The 24,273-nt window shown below is 42.2% G+C and overlaps 1 protein-coding gene across 1 annotated transcript in view; it reads left to right on the forward strand.

The window, feature by feature from the left end:
- Window positions 1–496: 496 nt before the first annotated feature.
- The window catches only part of itga9 (integrin, alpha 9), a 47,082-nt gene continuing 23,305 nt past the window's right edge, over window positions 497–24,273 (forward strand). Inside the window, exons 1-15 of the mRNA XM_041050614.1 lie at window positions 497–893; window positions 1,192–1,319; window positions 2,964–3,070; window positions 5,256–5,379; window positions 6,619–6,686; window positions 9,313–9,442; window positions 9,531–9,616; window positions 9,708–9,770; window positions 10,259–10,396; window positions 10,843–10,948; window positions 13,992–14,086; window positions 14,430–14,520; window positions 14,877–14,922; window positions 15,050–15,204; window positions 16,720–16,880. Coding sequence (XP_040906548.1) covers window positions 703–893; window positions 1,192–1,319; window positions 2,964–3,070; window positions 5,256–5,379; window positions 6,619–6,686; window positions 9,313–9,442; window positions 9,531–9,616; window positions 9,708–9,770; window positions 10,259–10,396; window positions 10,843–10,948; window positions 13,992–14,086; window positions 14,430–14,520; window positions 14,877–14,922; window positions 15,050–15,204; window positions 16,720–16,880 — 1,689 coding nt within the window. The 5' untranslated portion in view covers window positions 497–702. The remainder of the gene's footprint in view (window positions 894–1,191; window positions 1,320–2,963; window positions 3,071–5,255; window positions 5,380–6,618; window positions 6,687–9,312; window positions 9,443–9,530; window positions 9,617–9,707; window positions 9,771–10,258; window positions 10,397–10,842; window positions 10,949–13,991; window positions 14,087–14,429; window positions 14,521–14,876; window positions 14,923–15,049; window positions 15,205–16,719; window positions 16,881–24,273) is intronic.

Consider the following 24,273-nt stretch of genomic DNA (forward strand, 5'->3'; position numbering starts at 1 on the left):
GGCCTCAGTGGAGTCCCCTGATTTATCCCTCAGAATCTTGAATGAGTATAAATCAATGAACTGCTGAATAAAACTAGAGTTTTTTTTTTTTTTTTATAATGAAAATGTTCATTGTGACTGGAAAACGTTAGATGGCAGCAGCGCGCCCTCATTTCTCACGTTCAGTGAGTTGAGCCCCTTAAAGCCCACGGATGAAATGTGATGCTTTGCGCCTCAAAACCATTCGCGTCTCTCCATGACCGCGTTTCCAGTGCGAGTGTGCCACAGTGAAAGCACACGTTCCGGTTTCGCCTTTCACAATAAAACCCTCGCTCCGCCTTCAACCGTCGCGACAGCGGATCACCCCAAAATCGGTGCTTTTATTTTGAGAAAGACAACTTTTATTTTCTCTTCTCTTATGCCTGACGCTGGACAACTTGACAAAGCTGAAAGCATTTATCTCCACGACAGGGAGCCTGCGAGCAGCAACTTTCTCAGATTGACACAGAATGGAGAGAAGCTGACGCACCGTTATTTACCGGACCGTTAACTTTGCTCCTCCAGCTTTTCCTCATGTCATCACAGCCTACATGTTGTGCTAAACCAGGGAAAAATACATGAAAGATAGTTTTGTAACACTTTGACCACTGAAGTGCTCCTGATTGTGTTGGGTTTTTTTTTTTCTTCTTCTACTTTTTGGACACTTAAACCGCGTTATTACGCATGATGCGCAAAGGGATGGCTCCTCTTCAGAGACAAAGAACAGGAGTACAAAATGTTTTTTATATCTGTCTCTCCATTTCACTGGCTTATTCTTACAATATAGACTTAGAACATCCTTTGGTGTTCCGCGGACCAAATTCTAGTTTTTTTGGCTATTCTGTGCTGGAGCATTATCATGACAACACACGCTGGTGAGTGCCATGTTGTAATGTTCCTGAAAATTATGTTATTTTAACAATGATGCAATGAATTTGTACTTTTGAAACAATTTTTTTAGTGTCTCCGGATCTCGGGCTGTATCCCACCCAGTAAATCTAGAACAGTAATGGGTAATGATCCTTGCGAAAAGCCATTTCTGTTTGTACTGCAACTTTTCCCGCAGGCAGTAGATTTTCCAGTGACACAGATCAAAGATATTAGGTGGAGATATTAGGTGTTTGGCGGGTGAAAACCCCGCTGTTGTCCCATCCTCTCCCCTCTCGTCTGCAGGGTAATAGTAGGGGCTCCGAGGGCGAACTCTACCTACAGTAGCTCTGTGCACTCTCCTGGAGCTGTATATAAGTGTCGAGTTCACAGCAACCCAGAGCGCCGCTGCACAGAGATGGATCTGGGAAGAGGTCAGTCACCACAGCCTGCAGCATCACCGCAACACATGCACACAAGCACTACCAGAACTGTTCAGAACACTTATCACAAAAGTGGTGCTATAGTCCACAGACACACACACACACACACACACACACACACACACACACACACACACACATATATTCTGGGTTTCCTGCAGCTTCTCTTGTCCACTCTTTGCTTAAACTCCCCCAAGCATCTGTTTTGTTTTATCAGAATAATGCAGCCTTATGCTTCTCTTAACAGTGCGACAGTTGTTCTTTTAGTTCTGAACCTGCTGTATGGAGACGTGTAAAAGACAAGAGGGTTTTGTGTTCAGAGGTCCATAAATATTTTTGATAAATATAATTTATGCTTTTGCTAATATTTTCCAAGCACGTGAGCCAAAACGTTCAGCTTCAGCCCCCCCTCCCTGCCTCAGGCTCTGTTCTTGTGGTCAAGAAAGCAGGGGTGCAGGCATGGCTTTAATATTAACCTCGTGCTCTGTCAATGTGTCACCAAGGAAAAAAAAATGGCAATGATCATAGAGTATGTGCTGTGATCAGTGAATCATGAAGCAGAGGAGCTGAACCCTGACATGACTGAGGAGATTAACAGTGGAAACAGGAGAAACACTCACGACTACCTGTCATTGTGCTGAATCAGCTGTCTTTGGGGAGACAGAGAATAAAAGTTGAACAAGGTTAGGACTTTTAAAAGAAAAAAAAACTGTCCCTGAAATGTATATGTGCCACTGATCTTTGCCTTTTTATTGTTTTTATTCTCCTGATAATCTACGTTTATATTCATGAACTTTGTACATCTAAAATTAGAAAGCAGCATAAGATGTAGAATGTGAATTTGAGATGTATTTACTCACAATATAGACATGCAAATGCAGTGTAAGTGTATTTGAGGATGTGTATCTTATGCTGCTTTCTAAGTTCATTGATATGGCACCATCCCACACACTGCAACGCTGCGTATTTCTTTGAAGCTGTTTTTGACTTCTTGTTTCCTGTTACTTGTTAGATTATATCTGAAACTGTGTGAGAATAGACATAAACATGGCACAGCTGAAGCGAATAATTGTTAATCCTGACAAACAAATTAGAAGGCCTGATATATCAGCCAATATTAGCAGATATATGAGCTTATAACAACAAGAAATTGCTCTGGAGAGAGGTAAGTTTGAGCAGTCAGTCAATGAATCTGTTAGCTGATCGAAAGAAAATTAATCTACAACTATTCTGATAATCATTTAAGTCATTTGACAAGCAGAATGAGACGTTTATCAGTTGACTGAGAAAATAACTGGCAGATTGCTCAGTTGTAAAGGTAGCCGTTAGTTGCAGCCGTTATGTTTTCATGTAAAAAATGAACATCAGCCATTTATCAGGCTTGTTTAACTCTCATATATCAACACTGAGATCTACTTCAAAAATCCATAGAGCTGTACTAAATGTCACAATGGATGTTTTTTTTCAGTATCTGTCAACTTTGTTAACACCACTTGCACATTCAGCAGAAAATGTGCATAATAAAAACCAGAACTCCAAAAGCTGACAACTGCTGACAAGAAACAAGTTACTTGCTCCAAGACACCCTCCGTCCTGATGACTCAACGTCTGCAAACTGCTCTCATTGTCTTTCAGGAAACAAGCTCAGAGAGTCGTGTGGGAAGACATGCCAGGGAGACAGGGATGATGAGTGGATGGGGGTCAGCCTGGCTCGCCAGGACAGAGCCAACGGCAAAATACTGGTGAGTTCAGGGACACAATGCCGCGGCCACGCTTCTAAAAACAGACCTGATTATACCGACATCATTGTTGCAAATGTCTCGCCATGAACTGTGCTGTTAAACTACAGCTGGTCTCGACATTACAGCCGTCTTTCAGCAGCAAGCGCTTTCCTTCCATCCTGTGTCACATACTTATAAACTTTGAATGGTACAAGTAAAAAAAAAAAAAGAAAACTGAACTTATGTCATGATTTTGAATGATCTCCTCTTTTCTGGAGTCACATCTGAAGTCAGAGAGATTTGGAAACTGCTGTGTGGTTGCATAATACTGTGAAACATTTACCTTGTGTTTGGAGCTGGAAGAGTCTGTGGAACAGGGTTTTGTCAGAAGTAGATTGTTGTTTATGAAAAAAAAAAAAATGAGATTTAGAGAAAATCTGAAGTCTAACTAGTGCTGCTAATCCCAGAGGTGCTTGGCTGGGTGTTTGCACAGAGATCATAGGGCAGCTGGCAGAGTTTGTTTAGGCTCCAACCCCTCTGCGGTGGTCCCGTCTAAGGGCAGCCTTTCATTAAATGTTAACCCCGGTCTCCTGTGGTGGGTAGCGAGGAAACCAGAAGCCTTCCAGGACAGTTTAAAGGCGACCGGTGGACTGGGAAGCTCCTGAAACATTCATGACAGGTGTGAATGTGCTTGAATACCTGTTGCTGATTGACCTCCTTCTGGGAGCCTGAAAAATCACAAGAATTCCTCTCTCTGAAGTCCAGATAACTGTTTGGCCTGTTCACCTTCTATTCCTTTCAATATGTTTGTCTTTGGTTCGGTTCTTTACTTTTTTTTTTTAATTTATTTTTTTAACTTCATTGGAATGTATTGGCACGATTTTTAAACCATTACCCTTGGCTTTTCTCGTCAGTCAGCAGCTTCTAGCTGCTCACTCTTTGCCTGTCCAGATAGGGTTATGATAAAAGAAAAGCAGTGACTTTCCAGAGCCACGTGTTGCTTTTTTATTTTGTTTCATTTTTTTTTTTTATCTCATCTGAATGGACTCACGTTTCTGTGCAACAGGAGAGAAGGGGCTGCTTGGCAGATGTGTGCGGTGGTGATTTCATCTGCGCTCTCAGTGAAGGCCTTGTATGTGACCAGCGAGCTCTTTAACATGACAACAGCACCATACTCAAACCATAAAAGCCTCCTGTGCTGCTTCGACAGAACTTGCCAGCTGCTGCAAGTGCGCCTTTTTGCTGTTTATGTCAGCTGATTGATCTTTTTTCAAAGAATCTGCTTCTACTCAAGAGGGAGAGTTCTTGCTGGTATTGCTACTACAGTTGGCCAAGCTGGCCTTTGTTTCTCAACATAGCATCTTGCTTCCAGACAGTCATCTGACGCTCTGTGTGCGCCCACAATCTGCCGAACTCTTATATTCATTTAGATTGGCTGGTTATGTGTGTGTGTGTGTGTGGGAGGGAGACTGGGGGAGTTAAACAGTGCAGGGGGAAATGAACTGAACTTTGTCTGCACAGAGGCGTCCAGAACTGTCCCCAGAGCCACACAAGCCCCACCACCATCCCCCCATGGTACTAAATTATTACCACATTTTACACATTTATGTGGCCTGACTTGTGCAGAGTTTAAAATCTAGTCTGCATCCTAGATTCCTGTTTGCTTACCGACCTGTGGAATCTTTTATTCTGAAAAACACAGCGGCAAAATAGTGTTTTGAGAGTCACTTTGTGCCATTTTAAGAAACATACTCCCTGTTTCAGCAATGACACATTAAAGTCCCAATTTGTTCTCTTTACGATCTTTTAATCCACTTCATTTTATTCCTGTCTGAACCTCGGGCCTCTCCAGTTGCCTGTTGGAGCAGCTGTTTTGAAATAAAAACTTTTAAAACACAAATGTTAATGTGAAGATTTTCTCGCTGCACATTAAATCCTGCATGGGAAACACAGATCTCAAGCTGCAGCTGAGATATTCACACCACAGACCATGGCTGTTATGGTCAGGGTTATGGATGGGCTTTAATTCCCCCTCTCATTGACGATCATTTGACAGCCGCAGAGAGACGTGCTGACTCCAGCCCAGCAAGGAAGGGGCTTAAACAATCGATGTGGTCGAGGAACGCCTGCCTGCAGTCGGACTTGTTTGTGTTTACAGAATGAGCATGTGTCTGATTTGTCTTTTGCTCCTGCTTTTCTCTCGCAGGCCTGCGCTCACCGCTGGAAAAACGTCTACTACGACTCAGAGCATATCCTTCCACATGGATACTGCTCCATCATTCCTCCAACGCTTCAGGGGAGGACCAAACCGCTCATCCCTTGTTATGAAGGTACAGTGCAGATCCCTTGGTTTTTCATCATGTGATCGCCATCGTGAGGTCAAACCTTTTAATAAGCCCATTTCTTTGGTTTATGACCAAAAACTTTCCAAACAAATGGCCAAAGCTGGGCCTCAGCTGTGCTTTGGGTTTAGTGCAAATTAGCAAATGTTAGCATGAAAACACGGTCAAGGTTTTGTTTAGTTCTTATCCCTTTAATTGTCTTGTGACTTCTCTTGGGAACCCAATGAGAGGTCCAGACCCCCAGTTTGGGAACCACTGGTTTAGTCTGTTTATCCTCTTCTGTGGTTACATTTTATCGGGGCACGGGATCTCTGTAGCCAGCACCATCAGCGTGAAGTCTCACATCTGCTTCTGGCTTCTGATTGGTGTTTTGGCACCAAGCACTGGAAGCATAAGAGGCTCTGAAGTGTGATCTCTCATCCTCAGTCCAACACGAGTACTCTGGCAAGAGCTGGCTCTTACTACTGACAGGCACAGAATTTGTTGAGCCACATATATGAGTATTTGTCCAGTGGAGGTGGAGACTTTACATTCCCCATAAACTTTTTCGCAAAAGAAAACATTATCACAGAGGCACACTTCTGGCAACTTTGTTAGAGCACAGATTGTGGCTTGATTTTCCAGAAATCAGGTGTTTCTAAGAAAGGGATTACTTGCAAAGTAGAGAAATCAGATTTTGTTATGATTGTAGTAAATCAGATCCATTTGTCCTGCAGGTTGTTTTCCTTTGTGCACACTCTGCAACACTAAAAATCAATTTCCATTTGAAAAATACTGTCCTGTGTAACATTTTAAGCTGACTCATGCAAATGTGTTCTTTATGTGTTTTGACATGTGACTCAGAGCTATTTATCAAAGGTTTTGTTTTCTTTCTTTTTTCTTTTTTACACCTTAATTGTGCACCCAGGTCACGGTTTCACTTCCTTCCGCAACTCTCGTTGCCAACAGTTGTGGAGAAGCCAGACAGACTTTGCATGGGACGATATTTACAGTGCATTTTGGGTAGATCCAAGCTCAATATTTTTGTAACCTGAGAGCTCTGTCCCCCCTAGCCCCCTCACCCCCCATCCTCAAAGTAAGAGGTCCTCTTAGTCTGCTTTCTGCCCCCAGATTCCTCTTGGATGGGACTGGGACTTTGACTAGCTCCATGTGGAATGCAGGAAAAACTCCAGTAAATGCTGGCTCAAGCACACAGTGAAATAATTTGTGGTTTGTTTTTTCTTACAGACTATAAGCAGAAGTATGGGGAAGAACACGGCTCGTGCCAAGCCGGGATTGCGGGAGTTTTTACGGAGGTCAGAAACATTGTTTGTTCGTCTTTTTAATCCATGTAATACTCTCTTTCTGTTGTTTGTTGTTACCCAGACTTCTGTTGTCTGGACGCTAGTGGAGCTTCATCAGTCAGTTCACTGTTTGGTAAATGGAGAAGTTGAATCCCGTCTTCAAACGTAATAAACGTGTTCTTTGCTTTTTCATGTTACACAGTAACAGAAAGTATGAGTCGACTCTCATCACCATCACATCACTACCACATGCCTAATGTTTCAAAGAACCTCATTCTTTGTTGACTTTGACTCTCTGGTATTCTGATGATAGCTAACAAAGGCATTACATATATTATATATGGAGCTGAGGGGTATTTTTTTTTCTCCCAAGTTCCTTAAGATGTCAAATATGTGGAAAATCTGAATTCTACAGTCAGATATACACATTAGTCAGTGCCCTGGTGACTAACTGCTGATAACTGTATGTTTCCATAGGCAGCAACTGTAGGAAAGGCCTCAGTGGCCTCACTTGACCTCTGGTGTGGCACCACGAGATAAAGCGCTTGAGAAAATATGAGTTTCCTTTTCTGTAAAGCATAGATTCCCTACTGTTTTTATATCACATATTCACATCATTTCACATCATCCTGAACTGCACAATTTTTTATTTTATTTTTTTTTACATCTTCAAAACACCTTCTGGTCTCCCATGTTTTTCTGAAAGCCGTCTAAAAGGATGAAGCTGGTGCAGTGAGCAGAGGTGGTGAGAGGAAGGTCAAATAGATTAAACCTCTGAAAGCATTTTTGTGAAAATGTAGTTTGACAGGAAAAAAATACACATACGAGGAATAAATTAAAATTTGAAAAATGTATGCATGATCAGTTTAGACATTTTGTTTTCTGTACATTAGCAATATAATTCTTTCCTGATGTTGCCCGTGAGCAGCATGTTCTGCAAAGGTCCTTTCCAAGTCTCATGTTACAGCTACGCTTAATTTGGGACATACAGTCAAGTACAGTAGACTGTTAGTGACTTAAAATGTGTCCTCGAGCACGACTGTGCCCTCAGGGTGAAATTATTCTCATTGGTGGGAAAGAGTCTGGTGGAAATTTCATGTAATCTTTGCAGTGTCAAAAATTATTTATATTATTGTAAACTGAATATCTTTGGGTTTCAGACTGTTGGACAGACAAAACAAGCCATTTGAAGACATTTGAAAATGAGACATTAGAAGAAGATGCCCCCTTGTGCTTTGGGACACTGTAAAGGACCATTCTTCGCTGTTTTCTAAAATTTAATAGACCAAATGATTGATTGAGAAAAAATTGTTAGATTAATGGTAACACTTTATGTGACCTTCTAGTCAGCCTTAATAAGCATAACAAGAATTTAATAAATTGTTTTTAACCCACTATATTGTAGTTGTACATAGATACAAAGGTATTTTAAACGTTAGTTAATGTACTGTAGTAGTCAAGATCTATAAATGTTCTCCTATGCAGACATAATTTATGTGATTACAGCTGTGTTTTACCACATTGACTCTACATTAACTTGCTTATATTAACAAAAACACATGATAGACTCAGCAGCACAGAAATGTCATACACATGGCTTTGCTTTTAAAAATAAGTTTCTCTAAGATCATTTCACATGATCTGTGGGTGACTTTTTGTAGATTTACTACAAATACTTTGATGTGTGTGTTTCTACACAACAGCTTTTGGAAATCTTGTTTTGAACACTCAGTTGTGGAGCAGAGCATGACGTCATGTTTTCTTATGTAACCTCCGGTGAAAAAAACAATGTTTAAACTGGAAATTACTGCACAGGTGTGGAACTTCTAATTTTACTGCATGTGAGATGGTTCATTCGACATGTGAAAACTGTAAATGACACTAGAGAGAAAACATTTGGCTTCAGGAAAGAAAAGGTTCTGTTAATGCTGATTCCACAATGAACCTATTGTTTTAAGACCAAAGAGAAATCATCAAACCCACTTTTTTTTTCCGCAAGCTGAGAACGTCACTCTAGATCTGTTAAAGCATTTGAAGACCCCCCATTGAAAGAATGCGGGGAATTTAAGGCAAAGATGTCCAACTGTTAACTCTTATCCTTGTCTGAACCATGGGCCATACGCCTGGTGGTGCCCAGATGTTTGACACCACAGAGCAGGGAATGTATGCTGCTGAGTAAGGTCCTGATTGTGTTGTTCGGTGTGTTTGCATGAATCAAGAGTACTCAGTGGTGACTACACGAGCTCCACTGTAACTGAAGTCTCGGGTGATGAGCATGAACACAATACGTTTTGCTGGCTATGTGTAGTCTAAACAGAGCATCTTAATTGTCCTGCTCTTGCTCTGTTAATAACCGTGGACCATCACAACAAAAAGCTGTGAACAACTCATTTTACAGCTGTCAGTTTTGCCCTGACTCTGAATTCCTCATCACATCAAAGCTTCAGCTGGCATGACATCTGGATATGTGGTTAAGAGCAGATAGCACAAACCAGTCTGTGGCCTCTGGTTAACCAGACGTTCACCCAGCAGCATTTTTCTTTTTTTTTTTTCTTTCCCCTCTTTTCAGCAGTCTACAACAGTGAATCAGAACTTAGAGTTATGTGAATGAATGTGTGTGTGTGGTTTTCATTTTCAGGAGCTGGTGGTAATGGGGGCACCAGGGTCATACTACTGGACTGGGACGATCAAGGTATACAACCTGACATCCGACTCGTTCTACAGCCCGAACAAGGAAGACGTCGACTCCCACAGATACAGCTACCTTGGTAGGAGTCTGTTAATGAGGATATTTGTGTTGATTGTCAAATATATCAGTACAAAGGAGCAGTAGCTGATTATTGTCTGTTTTTCCAGGCTATGCCGTGACTGCGGGACACTTCTCCTCTCCTAATGTAATCGACATAGCTGCAGGGGCGCCTCAGCACAGCGGCAGTGGAAAAGTAGGGACTTCATCTTTTGTCTTATTTCCAGCTGTTGCTTGCATTGCTTGCTACAGTGATTTTGTTTTTTTGTTTTTCTTCTCCTGCACAGGTTTACATTTTCAAAATCGATGGCGTGTCTTTGGTGAAGAGTTTTCAAGCCTCAGGGAAAATGGTATGAGCTCATATGTGGTCCCATGGCCGTTCTCTTTTTAATCATTATGCAGCATATATTTTGCATTGAGTTTATTGTTATACTATACTCTTTCATCAACAGTGTTTTTTTTTTAACCTAATCCGCCTAAGGGATCACGTAGTCGACTCCTAAGATACGTTTCAGACTCACTACTCTAATTGCTTTGTTGTCAGAACTGCTCTGTTTATGTCTGCTTAAAGTGTTTAGACAGTAACACTGATTTAAAGAAGAAACACACTCACCATAAACCAAATCCGTGGAAGTAGCTAATGCTTTTGATTCAGCATAAATAAAAGGAAGTCAGGGGTTCAGCTTCAGGACATAACTTGTGTAAATATTCCTTTAATATTGGTATAGATAGAAAAAGGGGAAGTAAATCCAGTCAGAGTGTTTGTCAACTTTATGAACTGAAGAAAGTGAAGTGTCTGTGATCTGACCCATTGCTCTGTGGCTCGGCTTGGTTCCAGATGGGCTCTTACTTTGGCTCCTCATTGTGTGCAGTTGATCTGAACCAGGACGGCCTGTCGGACCTGCTGGTGGGGGCACCCATGCACAGCCAGCTCCGGGATGAGGGCCAGGTGTCTGTGTACCTCAGCAAGGGCAATGTGAGTGGGATCTGTGGGTCAGTGGGAACATGATACCAAAACAGTTTTATTCACTACAGTTTCTCTTTCTTTGACCAGCACAGACAGACTTTTCTGTAACTGTACTGTTGTCTGCAGTGTTGATTTTTAGCTTTGCTCCTGTTTGATTTACGACCGTATTTATGATCATATTACTAGAATAAAACAGTGGAGCATTGTGTGATTCAGTGATGAGATTATTTAGCTGACCTTCTGTTTAACAGAGCTTCTGTTTGTACACTTTATATTCATGAAAACTTGACTAGATCTGGATGTTAACTTGTTTGGATATAAGCCAACTAACTGCTGCTGTGGCCAAATAATTTTATCGTAGAAAAGCTGCAATAATTTCACTGGAGCCGTAAACTTTCTTCTTTCATTTGCCAGCTCTGTGTGTAAACTGTTCTCTTGCCCTCTTCTGTTTTTAGGGGGTGATGGAGGACGGTGGCGTTTTGACCGGTGACAATGCTTTTAATGCACACTTTGGAGAATGCATTACTGCAATTGGAGACATAGATGACGATGGTTATCAAGGTCAGTCCCATGTGACATGAAAAACTGCTGGCTTGACTTTATAAACTGATTTATACCAAGGGGGAGTTGTAGGTTTCAGCAATGAGGATCACTTCCGCGTTCAAAAAGCTGCAGTTTCTTGGCTGCCGCTGGGGGCTGTCTCCAGAAGTGAGAAATTCACTGTTGACCCCATGTTAAAATAGCCAACTTTACAGCCTAAAAGACATATTTACAGCCTGGTACATTTTTTGTTGAGTGACAGCCCCATAGACAGGCACTGGCAGTTAGCTCTTTGCTAAAGCATCGGCTGGGCTAGGCGGCTATATCCAGAGGCCTCCGGCTGCCTTCAGCGGTTGGCAGGGGCTGAAGTGTCCGTGTTTGTTTGCCAATGTTCGTGTAGGTTTTTATGACAATATGGCTTGTTGTAGTGTAGACTGTACTAACCGACCGTCGAAGGAGTCTATGTTTTTTCGGTAAGTAAATTTCTCACTATTTTACTTGGATGTTTGCACTAATTAGCATGTATTAGCTTATTTTGCCGCTAGCTTATGACTTAATTGCCGAGTTACGGTCGCTGCTAATACAGATAGAGGACCGGAGCAGCTAATGTTAATGCTAATGCAGCTAATGTTAGGAACGCTGTTGCCGTGTGTTCTGTGCTTTTGCGGGAATGCTAGGCTCCAATTTTATTTCGTCTCATTTTTCTGTTTAAAAAGTCATTGTACATTCTGTACATTGCATGGACAGAGCAATAATAAAATATATGTATATATATAATTAAAATTAAAAAATATTATTACCTAATTATATTATTTGTTTAATTTAAATATTATTCGATATGATAAAAAAAATAATCGCTTACTCCTTTGTTTCTTTTCGTGTTTTAACACAAATTCTCAAATTCAAAATCACCAAATTTGGAGATACACTGTCCACCACTTCTTGTAACAAATATTGAAGTTCTTTAAAAATGTCTTAACATCATTCTACATTGTAATTTCAAAGAGTTGGCGTTAACTCTTAAGATGAGTTTTGGATTTTTTGGCTTTATTTCTTATGTAGTATGACCGCAATAAAAGATTAATTATTATTTAAAGTGTTGTGGCGTTATAGTTTGTAAGGAACTTAACTTCAGGTACGAGCGCGAGCTATGTGTCACGGTCGCACGGGGTCGGACTCTCGGGGACTCAGGGGCTGTGGTGTGGTGGATGTAGCTGCGCGTAGCTGCCGCTTAGCTTGTTAGCCTAGCTGATCGGCTGATTAGCCTTAGGCTAGCTCGGTTGCTTCGAGCTAAGTCGGCGGGTTCTCGGCCGGCTGACCCCGGCTGGCCCGTAGAGTAACCACCTCTCCGCGAAATATGGAAAGTACACTCCGACTAAAATCCAAGATGGCGCAGCTCAAATGCCCATGGTTTGGTCACAAAACCGACTCTCCGAAACCAGTGGGTGACGTCACAGGTGCTGCGTCCATGTTTTATACAGTCTATGTTTTATACTGTATGTTACTGCAGTCTCCACTCAGTGCCCACTTATGAACTGCTGATAACTGATAGACATTTGAAACCTGTGTAAAGGAGTAACAAGTTGACAGGGTCAGAAGTCAGAAAGGACCACACTGTGGATTTAACAGGTTTCAGTTCATTAAACATAAATCACTTGTATTGCACATTAGTGCTGACCATTTTTCCAGCTATGCCACAGGTTTGTAGATTGACATCCTTTTAATTTAGAGCAGAGAGTTTTAAAAAGTCTCTTTCCAAATCAGCTTCTGCAACTCAAACCAAAACAAATTAATATGATATAACATATTAGTCTCAGATGCCAGAGGGCGCTTGAATGTACCAAGAAGGATAGATTTCAAAACAAGCCCTACAAGCAAAACAACTGGTATTTTCCCTCTGTATCAGTGGGCATGTAAACTCTTTCTAGCCACTGGTGAGAGGTCAGAACAAAGCTGGGGGTGGTCCTTTATACTTAAAACTAATGGCCCCCCAGTGGTCTATGAATCTATAATCCAGGCAATGGCAACCACTGTGTAACATTATTCGGAGCTATTGTCCTGTAGTCATGCAACAAAGCCATTTCCTTCATCATCTCACAGTAATAAAGTTGCACAGTTTGCATTCTGCACATCAGCCCCCAGGGCAAATGCTGGCTGGTTGAGTTGCTCACTAGGTGCAACAAAACCCTGACATTTTCTTTCAATTGCCCTGCGGTGAGGGGGATCCGTAGAAAATATTGCCCTCTCCCACCCTTGTGTTCTCGGGCTCATCCAGACGCAAACCAAATTATCCTCAAGCAGAGACACACATTTTTACGCTGTCTGTTTCCCTGGCGGCTCGACTTGGCGTCGGCCTCTCGCTTGAGGCTGGGAGCTGCTGCCTGGTTTCATCTCCGTGTGAGATACGCCTCAAGGCTTGCAGCCTGGCACAGCGTATGCATGTGTGCGGAGAAAGATGGCAGCTGGGAAGTATAACTCATCCTGTAACTCGTCGCTCTCGGAGTGTCGAAAGCGCCAGACGAGCTCACTGACTGACAACGTTATTTACAGCTTAACTGCTACCATTTAATTTGAAAGAACTACTGTAGAAATAGAGTACACATTTGGTTTCACACAGAAATAAAGACTTGTATAATTCTACTTCTACATAATGAGTTAATTATTGTCTGATATTCTGTGCCGTTCTTTTACCATTTCTGCTTTGGTATGCTGCACCACATGGCATGGAAGTGTTTTGGTTTATAAAAAGAAAGTTTATATATGGAATTTGTGTGGAAGTGGCACAAGGAGACGTTGTTTCAGTGCTCGCGCCAGCACTTTATAGTCTTGTTTCCACTTTCTCAGAGGTCGCACAAGTTTTTATGGCCACTAACAACACTTAATTGTCTATTACGAGTATTACTGTAACAGCTTGTTTCCCAGGCACTCGCCCAGCTGAATGTAAACAGAGGGTTAATGAAGGCTTTTGTACACATTCACAAACACACACATTCATTTATCTACTCATTCGTTTCTCTTACAACTTTTGACAGAAAGACTTTTTGTCCTCTGCTTGTCTCTTCAGATGTGGCCATCGGAGCACCTAAAGAGGACGACTATGGAGGAGCTGTTTATATCTACCATGGTGATGCCACAGGAATCATCAGCAAATACTCCATGGTAAGAAAACTCCTGGTGTCAGACAACATGCCAATATCATAAAGATTTTTTTTTTTTGAATGGTAAGCAAAGGGATATCATAATGTGATTCTCTTTTTTTTTACACTTGCTTGTGAACATGTTAAACAAATGTTAATTAGTAAAACTTTCAGGCTCACTGTTTACCCGTGTGTACAGTGTACATGCCAAGCTAAGCTACCAAATGTGATTTTCACTACAAGCCCGTAAAAGCAAAGATCATTCGTCTATGAAAAACAAAAGCAGGGTGAAAAACATGTTACACAATGTGTTCTTTTCCATGTCGGCTCGCATGTTATTTGAAGGCTGGTATCATCTGTTACAGAAACTGTCTGGGCGCAGTGTAAACCCTGGTCTGCAGATGTTTGGCCAGTCAATCTCCGGCAACGTGGACATGGATGGCAATGGTTACGCAGGTACAGTGATACCAGACTGGATGAGAGCTTGAAAGATGTTTCTAACCACAACGGGGAAAATGAAATAAAAACACATCAAATGGAAAAGGATGAAATTATTAAATATTTGGTTTTGCACCCTCACGGTTTTAGGCTCTCATTCTTCTGCGACTGCAGAGTTTCAGACTCATGATAGAGGCATCTTGTTTACTGCATTCCACAGCTGACATTCAGACTTAGCCAGCATGACAGTTAAAGACCTCTGTGCATTGTTTTGGATAAGCAGGTGTAAAGAGTGCTGTCAGCAGATGTTGCATTAATATCATGTCCTCTTCAATGTCTTTTTAAATCCATCATGCTTGTGTGTTGTGTTGCAGATGTTACTATTGGAGCTTTCATGGCAGATAGCGTGGTGCTGCTGAGGTGAGTAAAAGGATCAATCTCTGTGACACAGCAGTATTTTATTTTTATTTATTTATTTTTTTTAAATTTCATTTTGATGTCCAATTTCTCCCACACTGTGTCCCTGTGTCCGCTGATGTGGCTGTAGGTCCCGGCCTGTCATTACGGTGGATGTGTCCATCTTCCTGCCCGTCTCCATCAACATCTCTGTGCCACAGTGCCACGAGGGCCACCAGAACCTAAACTGCTTCAACGCCACCGTCTGCATGCGCTTCCGGGGAAGACAGCTGCCCGGACAGATAGGTGAGGACAAATCCTAGCAAGAGAAACCTCACAAAAGTTGTCAGTCCACTATCAAAGAGCCTGTCAAACTACCAGTGACTTATATGATGGGCACATATCTCAAGACTGGAAACTAAAACGTATAAATTAACGTGTTTTATCTCATACACATCTGTCCAACCACAAATGAGGACTTTAACTGTTCGTGGTGACAAGTGTCCAAGCACAGTGACTTTCCTGCGTCTTGTCATCACGTTGAATTTTAAAAGTGAATCTCAAATTCCAGAAATCTCAGTCGGCATTTGTCATCACTGTACTCTATCATCACTGTACCAAGCAATACTCCCCATGCTTGGAGACAGTGAGTGTGGTTAGCCTTTGGCCTGTGGCTGACTGTCACTGCTTATGGCCGATGCTTTACCCTTCAGCCTCTGCTGCGGTGCCTGTTGAGCGCTGAGGTGCAGTCCTGCTCCAGTGTTTGGGTGTGGTCATTCGTAGTCTCCCCCCCAGGGGAGCAGGAGCCCTGTCGTTACATAATGACTACATCCTGGCTCGCAGGAATAAAGCTTCTCTGTTTAGCCGTCTGGCGAACGCCATGGAAAGTGCAGCACCATGTGTTCGGTGACTCCCATAATGAAACCTTCCTTTGCCTCCTCTGGAGTGAGCTCATGGCGTTCCCTCTGTTGGATGGAGGAAACAGTAGGCTTTGGTCCGACTGGGCTGTGTTTGCCACCCCTCCCACTGTTTTACCAGTATGACACCCTCTTGAAGCAATTACTACAAACTGAGGCTGATTCATTCAGAGGAATGGATTCTAGATGGCCAGAGGCCCATATATGGTTTTCTCGGAAACATTGGTAATGTTTGACTTCATGCTTATGATTTCTCAATTCAAAATAGATTTGAAGTATCTCAGTGTCAGTAAAGCCAGGGGTGGAGCCAGCAGGAATGTTGTTATTGAAATGTTTTCTTTCACAGCAATGCTAGTTCTGCCCCACCAGCTGGAAAATTAATTTCCTTTTTTTGGTTAATCCTTGTCTGCTCACCTTAAGCATCAGGAGTATCCACACAAAGCCCCTAATGTTAATGAAGTAGCTTATACTGCTGAGCTCTTCTTCATGGCTTTGCTGGCTTGTGGGTGAAAGACTGTGCAAAATGTGATCTGAATTTTCTGTCTATTCTCTAGATGAAATTGAAATTCATGCCAGTGTTCATCGCAGTAGAAAACCTATGGGTATATTACATGAAATCTACTGAAATTCATTTTTTATGAGGCAACTTAGAACAAATGGCTTTTGTTAAGTTAGAGTAATATCAGATGATTTGACCAAGAAATGTCAAACATGTCCCCATCTACCCTCTGCCTCACATTAATTTCACTGCAATAAGAGGTAGTTTATTTTTTTCCAAGTTTTCATGGCACTTGCTAGAAAACCAGACACTGCATACTTCAAGTGTTTCCCAAGATGATCTTTGCTCGATGAACCACCGCTGTCAGTCGATATTACGTGTGACAGTGTGTCTGCCTTTTCTCAGAGCTGCTGTATAACTTGACAGCTGATGTGGATAAGCGACAGAAGAGCCAGCCGTCCCGGGTTTACTTCGTTCAGAGCGGATCTCAGATCAGCCAGATGAGCCAGCAGCTCAACCTGGAAATCAACAGGGAGGAGTGCCAGCGCTACACGGCCTATGTAAAGGTGAGTTTGGGCTGCCTGGCCTTATCGCTGGTGGTGTTTGTGCTGTGTTGTCCACGTGCTGCCCCTTGTCCTCTGCTGATCTCTCAGCTGCTTTCCCATGACCTTGAAAACTCCCACCCTGCACTGTTGATTTGTGACGTGACTTATTTGTTTACATTGTCTGTTTTCATCTTTATTTATTTAAGTAGTTTTTGGTTGGAACATCACAGTCTGTCTGAGATCAAAATGAGAAAAATCAGAATTTGAAGATAAAGGAAGGACCATCACATATTTCACAGTGATTTAAGAGCATTGGCTGCTGTAGCTAAAGGCTATGGATCAACAGGCATCTGCTGGGAAGCTATTTGTGTCACCCTCCTGGGTTAGGTTAAAGGTAACAGTCAGGCGCTTGATGGTTCGTGAAACCATCATGCTCAAGTGTGCGTCTACAGAAACTGACAGAAAGAGGAAACAGAGTCTCCTTTGTCACTGCATAGTCTCTCCATTGTGTTCCTCTGTGATTTAGTCGCGTAGCCACAGAGAGGGTCCTCGTCCTGAGGGCACCATCCATGTTTCACCTCCTCTAATACGGAGGCCCACTGCACGCCTGTAAATTTCACTGGCGTTCTTAACGGTGCTCTCCAGGCATTTTCACCGTGGGAGGTTGAGCTGCTGACTAAGGGGGGCTGTCATTACTGCGCCTGCCTCTCTTCCTTCAGCCATTCAGACTATAATGAGTGTATATCACACAGAGAAGTTGTAGCAGTAGGCTTCTTTATTCATCACAACACACACATCACAGTTATCAAGGTTTTTTGGCATGTGTTTATCCAGGCCCTTCATTAAAACTGGGTGGTTTTTCACTTTTCAAATTTTTGCTTCTCTTGGTCTAAGTTTCAACACAGAACATTAACAGGAGGGTAAGTCATGTAAAGAAGTGTTTCTGCCCAAAATAAATCTGGCATTTCAACACTTGAACAAAACACCCTCAGGTTTGTGGGTGGGCGAGTGAATTATCACTCAGTCATAGCTCGTAGCTGCCACATATCTGTGGCATCTCTCTCGCCGTGAGATAAACACACTTGTGCTTCGAGTGCCATCCATCAAGCCAGATATTACCTTCAGGGATGAGATGCATTTTGGGGGAAAAGCTAGTCTGTCTCTGCCCAAAAAAAAAAAAAGAAATCCACCTATGAACACCTGTAAAGTTTTATAGGAGGTTATGTTTTCATATCCTGGACCCGTAACTTCTGCATATTGTTGTTGTTGTTGTTATGTTTAATTTTTTTGTATGGATTAAGTGAATGAGCTGTAACATGTTAGTTAGTGACCTTTAAAGGTTCTGGCAGGTGAATATTTTTTACATTCAAACAAAGCCAGGCCAGTTGTTTCCCCATGTTCCAGTCTTTTACGGATGACGTGTCTTTTGGGGTGACTTCATGCGGATAAGATTACATCTTTCATCTGTAGGAGAATTTGTATTGGCTTGACTGAGGTGTGAAGTGCAGCATGGCTGCCACTGCAGCTGGGTGGATAATTATTTTTTCACTATATATATATATATATATCCACAAATTCCACCTGCTCAGTAGCAAAAAGCAAAAAAACAGATTCCCAAAGCTACCAGATGCTGAAAAGCCATACAGGATGGTAAAGGTGTGGTGCCCAAATTACAGCCTTACCAGACTTGTTTACAGGCTGAAAGACTTGTATATGTATGAAAAGTAAAAGGGACAAAGATTATGACCCAGCACTATAGCTGTCTGCCATGATCATCATACAGTACGTGTTTGCCCTAAAGAAGAGTTTAAGAATCACCATAATCAGAGGTGATCTGTCTCCGATCTGTCTCCGAGAGGGTCTAGTCTGTTTGACCAATCGCATCATTTATCTTCCTCATGTGTCTGCCCACATGAGCCAGTCTTCCCATTCCCCAGAAGAGTTATGCTAATGGAAACCAGCTGGTTGCCCGACTGCATCCTCAAGGGGGTGGGGAGGTGTGTGGAGGGGATTGTACGCCCCCACCCCACCCTTCTCTCAGCTAAAACACGCAGCAGAAACACAGGACTTGGGGCTGTAGCGTCACGGGAGGGTGCTGGGCTGCTGTTGTGTCAACTGGAACTGCATGCTGGCGCTGCTGATGGAAAACCCTCACGTCAGGGTTGATTGCTCAAGCTCTGATGCTTGAGGGCCGGTGGAAGCAGGCCATGAGCTATTCTGAGCCACTCTCACGTTTGTAACTACGCTGACCATCTGTCGACCCCGTTTGTTGACTTTGAGAATTAAACACTTTTAAAGGACCTCAGTTAACAGGCGAGGTTTAATAATGTCCTGTTAGCGTTGTATTTGTTCTGCTTAATGTACATGCAGCGACGGGACTGGAACAGACATGCTCAATTTTCACCATCTGAAATCAAGTAAAAAGCTGGACCGGCCGCTCAGTAAATCATGCAGTGGTGAGAACACAAGGGCACAACAGGAGCACAGAGTACAGAAGCTAATAGTTCAATCCTAACGTTTTTTTCGGGAGTAATTCCTTCTGAAATGATGCAAGTTTTTTCATGTTGATCATTTTGAACATGTTTTCATTGGCATCAACTAACAGCATACCAGCCCTCCAGATGGACTTTGTTTGGTTATTTTTAGCTAAATAAACTCCATGCAGACTTTTACTTCAGCTGTACCTCACATCAGGGAGGGAAAGCAGTTCCTAGCAGTGATGACTGATGAATGATTAGGGTTCAGATGACCAGAGGTGCTGTGCGTGAGATGGAAATGAGTCATTTAACAAGAGAACCACCTACTTTAAGCGGAAATTCTTCAGTCTGATGTGTTGTATTAAGTAATTTTGTACGGTTGGCATGCGATAGTGAGGCACAGTCTCTCCTCTTACTGTGCGAGCCAGAGCACTTGTAGTGAAATAGCTTGAAGGTTTGGAGTGTTATTCATGTGTAAATGGACGCCTCTGTTATTAAACTTTATTATATTCATTCATCAAGGACAGAAGAGTGGAACAGTGCAAATTCTTATGAGACAGGTAACTGAGATTACACAAGTATTCAGATCATGTTCTGTACTTCTCTTATCTAAGTATGCATGTATGCATGCAAGTAGAGCACACCAGTGTCCATAGATTTAAAGTGCAACAGGTGTAATGTCAACATTACATTGTGATATATGTCTTAGTTCCAACTATAAGGCATTCATTATTCATTGTGTCACACGCCCTTTAGTTATAGGCTGGCTTTTACTGCTCACTTGGCTTTGATTTATTGCCTGTCTTAGTAAACATGTTTTAAGTATTCCTGTGTTAGATGTTCTGCACTTCTTCCATGATCACAGCTCACGACATGTTTACATCTTCGGCGATCCATCCATCGTCGTATACGTGTTTCTACTCCGGCAGTCCCAGCATGGTGCACGTGAGCCTTGAAATCATGCCAAGAGCCACTTCCATTTGTGGTCATGAGTGGTATTATGCAGCGCTGGAGATTCAGGACAGTCTCCAAGGAGGAGCTAAAATAGGCAGCGAGAGCCCTGCCCGTAACAGTTGTCTGTTTAATTTAGCTCGTAAACTATCCTGCTCACTTTCCTCTGGCCTATATTCCACTGAGTGTGTGCCCTATATCTCGTGCCCTCCCCCTAACATTTGCTTGGCACCACCAGAGTATTTAAAGCTCCATCAAATTTTATTCTAAAGACTGCTGCTGTTATTGGGGCATCTGCAGGATGAACATCTATCTGTCAAGGCTAAATGCGCTGAGGCCACCTCAAGCCTCCAGTCGCATATAACTGAGTGGAAAAACTAGATTATTCAGACACGATGGACTTGAGTAATACAATGCAAGAGCTTTTCAGACTGGGAAGATGGACTGATGATGGTCTATGTAGTTACAGAAGGACCAGGTTACTCATTACCTCTGCAAATACATTTTAAAGGCGGTAATGTTTGAACTGGTCTTTGTGTCTGTTTATCAGCGTCTCATCTCATTCATACCTCATTTGGCTCAACTGGGCAGAACAGTCCATCTTTTTCATGCTATATTTTGATTGAAAACAAAAGCTGAAAGTCAAAGGATAAAGAAACAAACAAATCTGTTATTGACATCTTACCTGACTGTATTCAAACTGCGTTATGCGGTTATATCCACGAATCTGTTCTGCAAAAAAAAAAGTCAAAGCAAATTTAAAAAATCATTTACACTTACTGACTTACTGTTTGACCCAAGTCTGCGCTCCACAGACAAACAGGAAAACCCTGGAGAGTAAAGCAAAACAGGAGTTCCTGTCGCTACATCCCAAAGAGTCTCCAGTTAGACAAAGTCCCAGAGCCTCAGCACTGTCTGGCACGTGGAAATCCAGAGCCGGGCCGCTGCCACACTGCCTGCTTTGTTTGCCTCTTTTACAGTTCAATAGAAATGTGCAGTTCCCTTGATGCCGTTCCCCTGGTTTCATTTACCTCATGCCAAGAGAGCTGATACAATGAAAGTATATAGCAGAACGGTAATCAGATCCAGCTGTCTTCTATTACACATGGCAGCAAGTCAAGCACCTATTTACAAAGAATAGAACGAAAAAAAAAACTAGAGCAGCGTGCTGCAATAATAAATCAAGTGGAAAATGTCATAGATACTGTCATATAAATAAGTTCAGCTGAATGCTTTGTCTGCAAGTATTAGTGATGATAGCATTTACCGGACACTAAAGAAGAGCTATTCAGGTTAATTTTAGCTCAGGGTAATATTTTGGTCAGGATTTCCCTACATGGTCATGCCAGAGGGAGCATTAGACAGTTCTACAGGCTTGTTTTGGGAGTGCACGTCCAACAGACTTTTGTTACAGTAAAATAAGTCAAATTTCGCACGAAGTTCTTCACATGCATGTGCATTGAAGATGCAAGTGAGGTGTTATTTTTGTTATGGCTGCTGCTTTGTGCAGCCCTGCTTTGTGTTGTTGCCATAGTAAATCCACCGTTGCTACTCATATCAAGACAAACCAAAGGTTGGACAGATTTGATGATTTGTTGATTTTGGCAGCTGAGCATGCTGGGCAGAATGTTTCCACAGTCTTTTGGCCGCGTTACTGCCATACGTTGCCATTGCAAGGCAGCATAATGGGTGGCCAAGTCTGACCACAATGAAAGAGTTTCTCTTGCCATGTTTCCCGCTTCCACTGCAGAGTTAAAATGTATGTGTGCAGGCATTCAGTGTGAACACGGTGTCTGTGTGTGAAGCACAGGCACCATCATACTGTGATGGTGCCTGTGCTTCACCACACCAGGATAAGACAAAAGGCTCCTTCATCACATGGCATCTTCATGACACTTCCTTAGCAACCTGGCGGTGACCTCTTCATCATTTCCCACTACTTGACCCATTTGTTAATAATAGTGTGTATTCCTGATGTGGTGGCGTCAGCATCAAATTCTGCTTCCTGTAGAAATGGGCACAATCTACCACAAAGGAAGTGGAACAAATATATACAGAGGACATTTGTTTATGTCTGGCAACGACTGCAACCTGCCCTCTTCAGGTGGATTTGACTAATTTTTGCTGCAAGTTTTATCAGGGCTCTGTCTAAAAACAATGTCTCCAACAAGAACAGTTAAATAATAAGACTTTGTGCACGGTGACAAAATCAGCGGCAGGAAGCATCTGGAGACCTCCTCCAGCCCCAGGATGGAATAGACTCAAACACACTGACAAACACACTGAATTCCATTTTAAAAATGGCACATTTTGAGCTGCCCCTCCCTGCTGATATCTCATCTACCAGCGGGTGGTTTTCTCCTGAGACTGAAACAACTAATTTACAACAAAAGCGTGTCATTACAAGACATCATGGAGAAATCAACAAGTGTGAAGTTTTGTAGCAGAATCCTCATTCTTTTACTCTGCTTTTTAAATAATTAAATGAGACGACAGATAACACGCTTCCTGTTTATGCAGGAGTATTTATCAGAATGTAGAAGGAAATTTATCTCTCAAAGACAGGAAGTCTTCAGATGCTTGTTATGCATTCTGAATGGCAACAAGACTCTGCAATGTAATTCTGAGGCTCTTAGTTAAATGCATTTATGAATAAGTGTCTGAAATTTCTCCATATTTGCTACCTACTACCATTATACCCCCCTACCATTATATTTGAGTGTCTGGAATCACTGTTAAATTTCTTAATGTTTGTAGTAGTAGTATTCCTTTTATTACTGTCCAAGACATGACACCGACTTGAATGGTGACTAAATCCTCCTTGTTCCTATTTGATTCCCAGTTCTCAAAACACAGAGCTGCTTCCTTAAAAGGACCTCATCTGGATTCTTCTGGGTTTTTTATTTTTCAGCCAAAGGTTTGTTTTGCCTCGTAGGAAAGCCATGCCTGTGTCCTTGTGGTCACTCCACACTCATCATTCAGATTACAATAGAGCTCAGCGAGGGCTTAGAGGCAGATGGATATGATGATGATGGGAGCCCTGGGTCAAGAATTCGGAAAATGAAGAGACTACGGTACAGGACCTTTTAGACTAATTTACCTCCACTTCTGCTCTCGCATTTCTAGAGCTCAACTTAACAGCTTCATGGTCATTTCAAGAGTGTAAAGCCTTGTAATTCTCTCAAATGAGATGTAGTAATAACACTGAAAATAGCACAGAAACGAATAATGGGTTGAAAACATCACAATGTGGGAGCTGAGTGAGGAGGAACTGAGATATGAGGGAACACACCAGTGTATTTATAGGTGACTGGCAGGATCTCAGATCCAGATAATACACTAATACAGCTATAGTTAGCGTTGGCGTAAAATCAAGTTGTTGTTGATAGACTGTAGTAAAAATAACACGCTGATGAATTTGGTATGTTTGAGCAGTAAACCTATTCCATCTGCCAATTTCCACCGGGGGAAGTGAGGCATCTTTCTCTCCTCCTTTTATAAATCCCAGCTGTGGTTTTAACTGTCCAAGGGTCAAATGTTGAATGCCTTCTTCATGATGCATGCGAGACCATAAAAGTTTCCTGCAATTTGTGTTTACGTGAACATTGTTTTAAAAAGCAATAAATTCAACGCACTTGGAATCTCCAAGCCTAAAAGATGTATATCTCCTCATCTGCACCCCCGGGATCTTTATTGAGGAAGCGTCATTTTACTGAAAGTCCGAAGTGGAGGTGTTTGTGTTTTTGTTTGTGTGTTTCATGGGAAAGTTGGTGCGTGGGGACAAGGATTTTGAATAGCAGGTAGTGTGTACTTCTTCAAATGAAGGTTTTGCATTCATGATGCATTAATAGAAACAGTATTTATTCATCCATGACAGTACAGATGGTGTACGTTTCCTGTCAGTTACGTGATGGTGCTCCTCTGTTTGGGCCAGGAGGAAATATGTGTTTGCTCATGGGAGACATTACATCGCACTGCCGCATCTA

The sequence above is a fragment of the Toxotes jaculatrix genome, chromosome 11, assembly GCF_017976425.1.
Source record: "Toxotes jaculatrix isolate fToxJac2 chromosome 11, fToxJac2.pri, whole genome shotgun sequence".
Taxonomy (NCBI): domain Eukaryota; kingdom Metazoa; phylum Chordata; class Actinopteri; family Toxotidae; genus Toxotes; species Toxotes jaculatrix.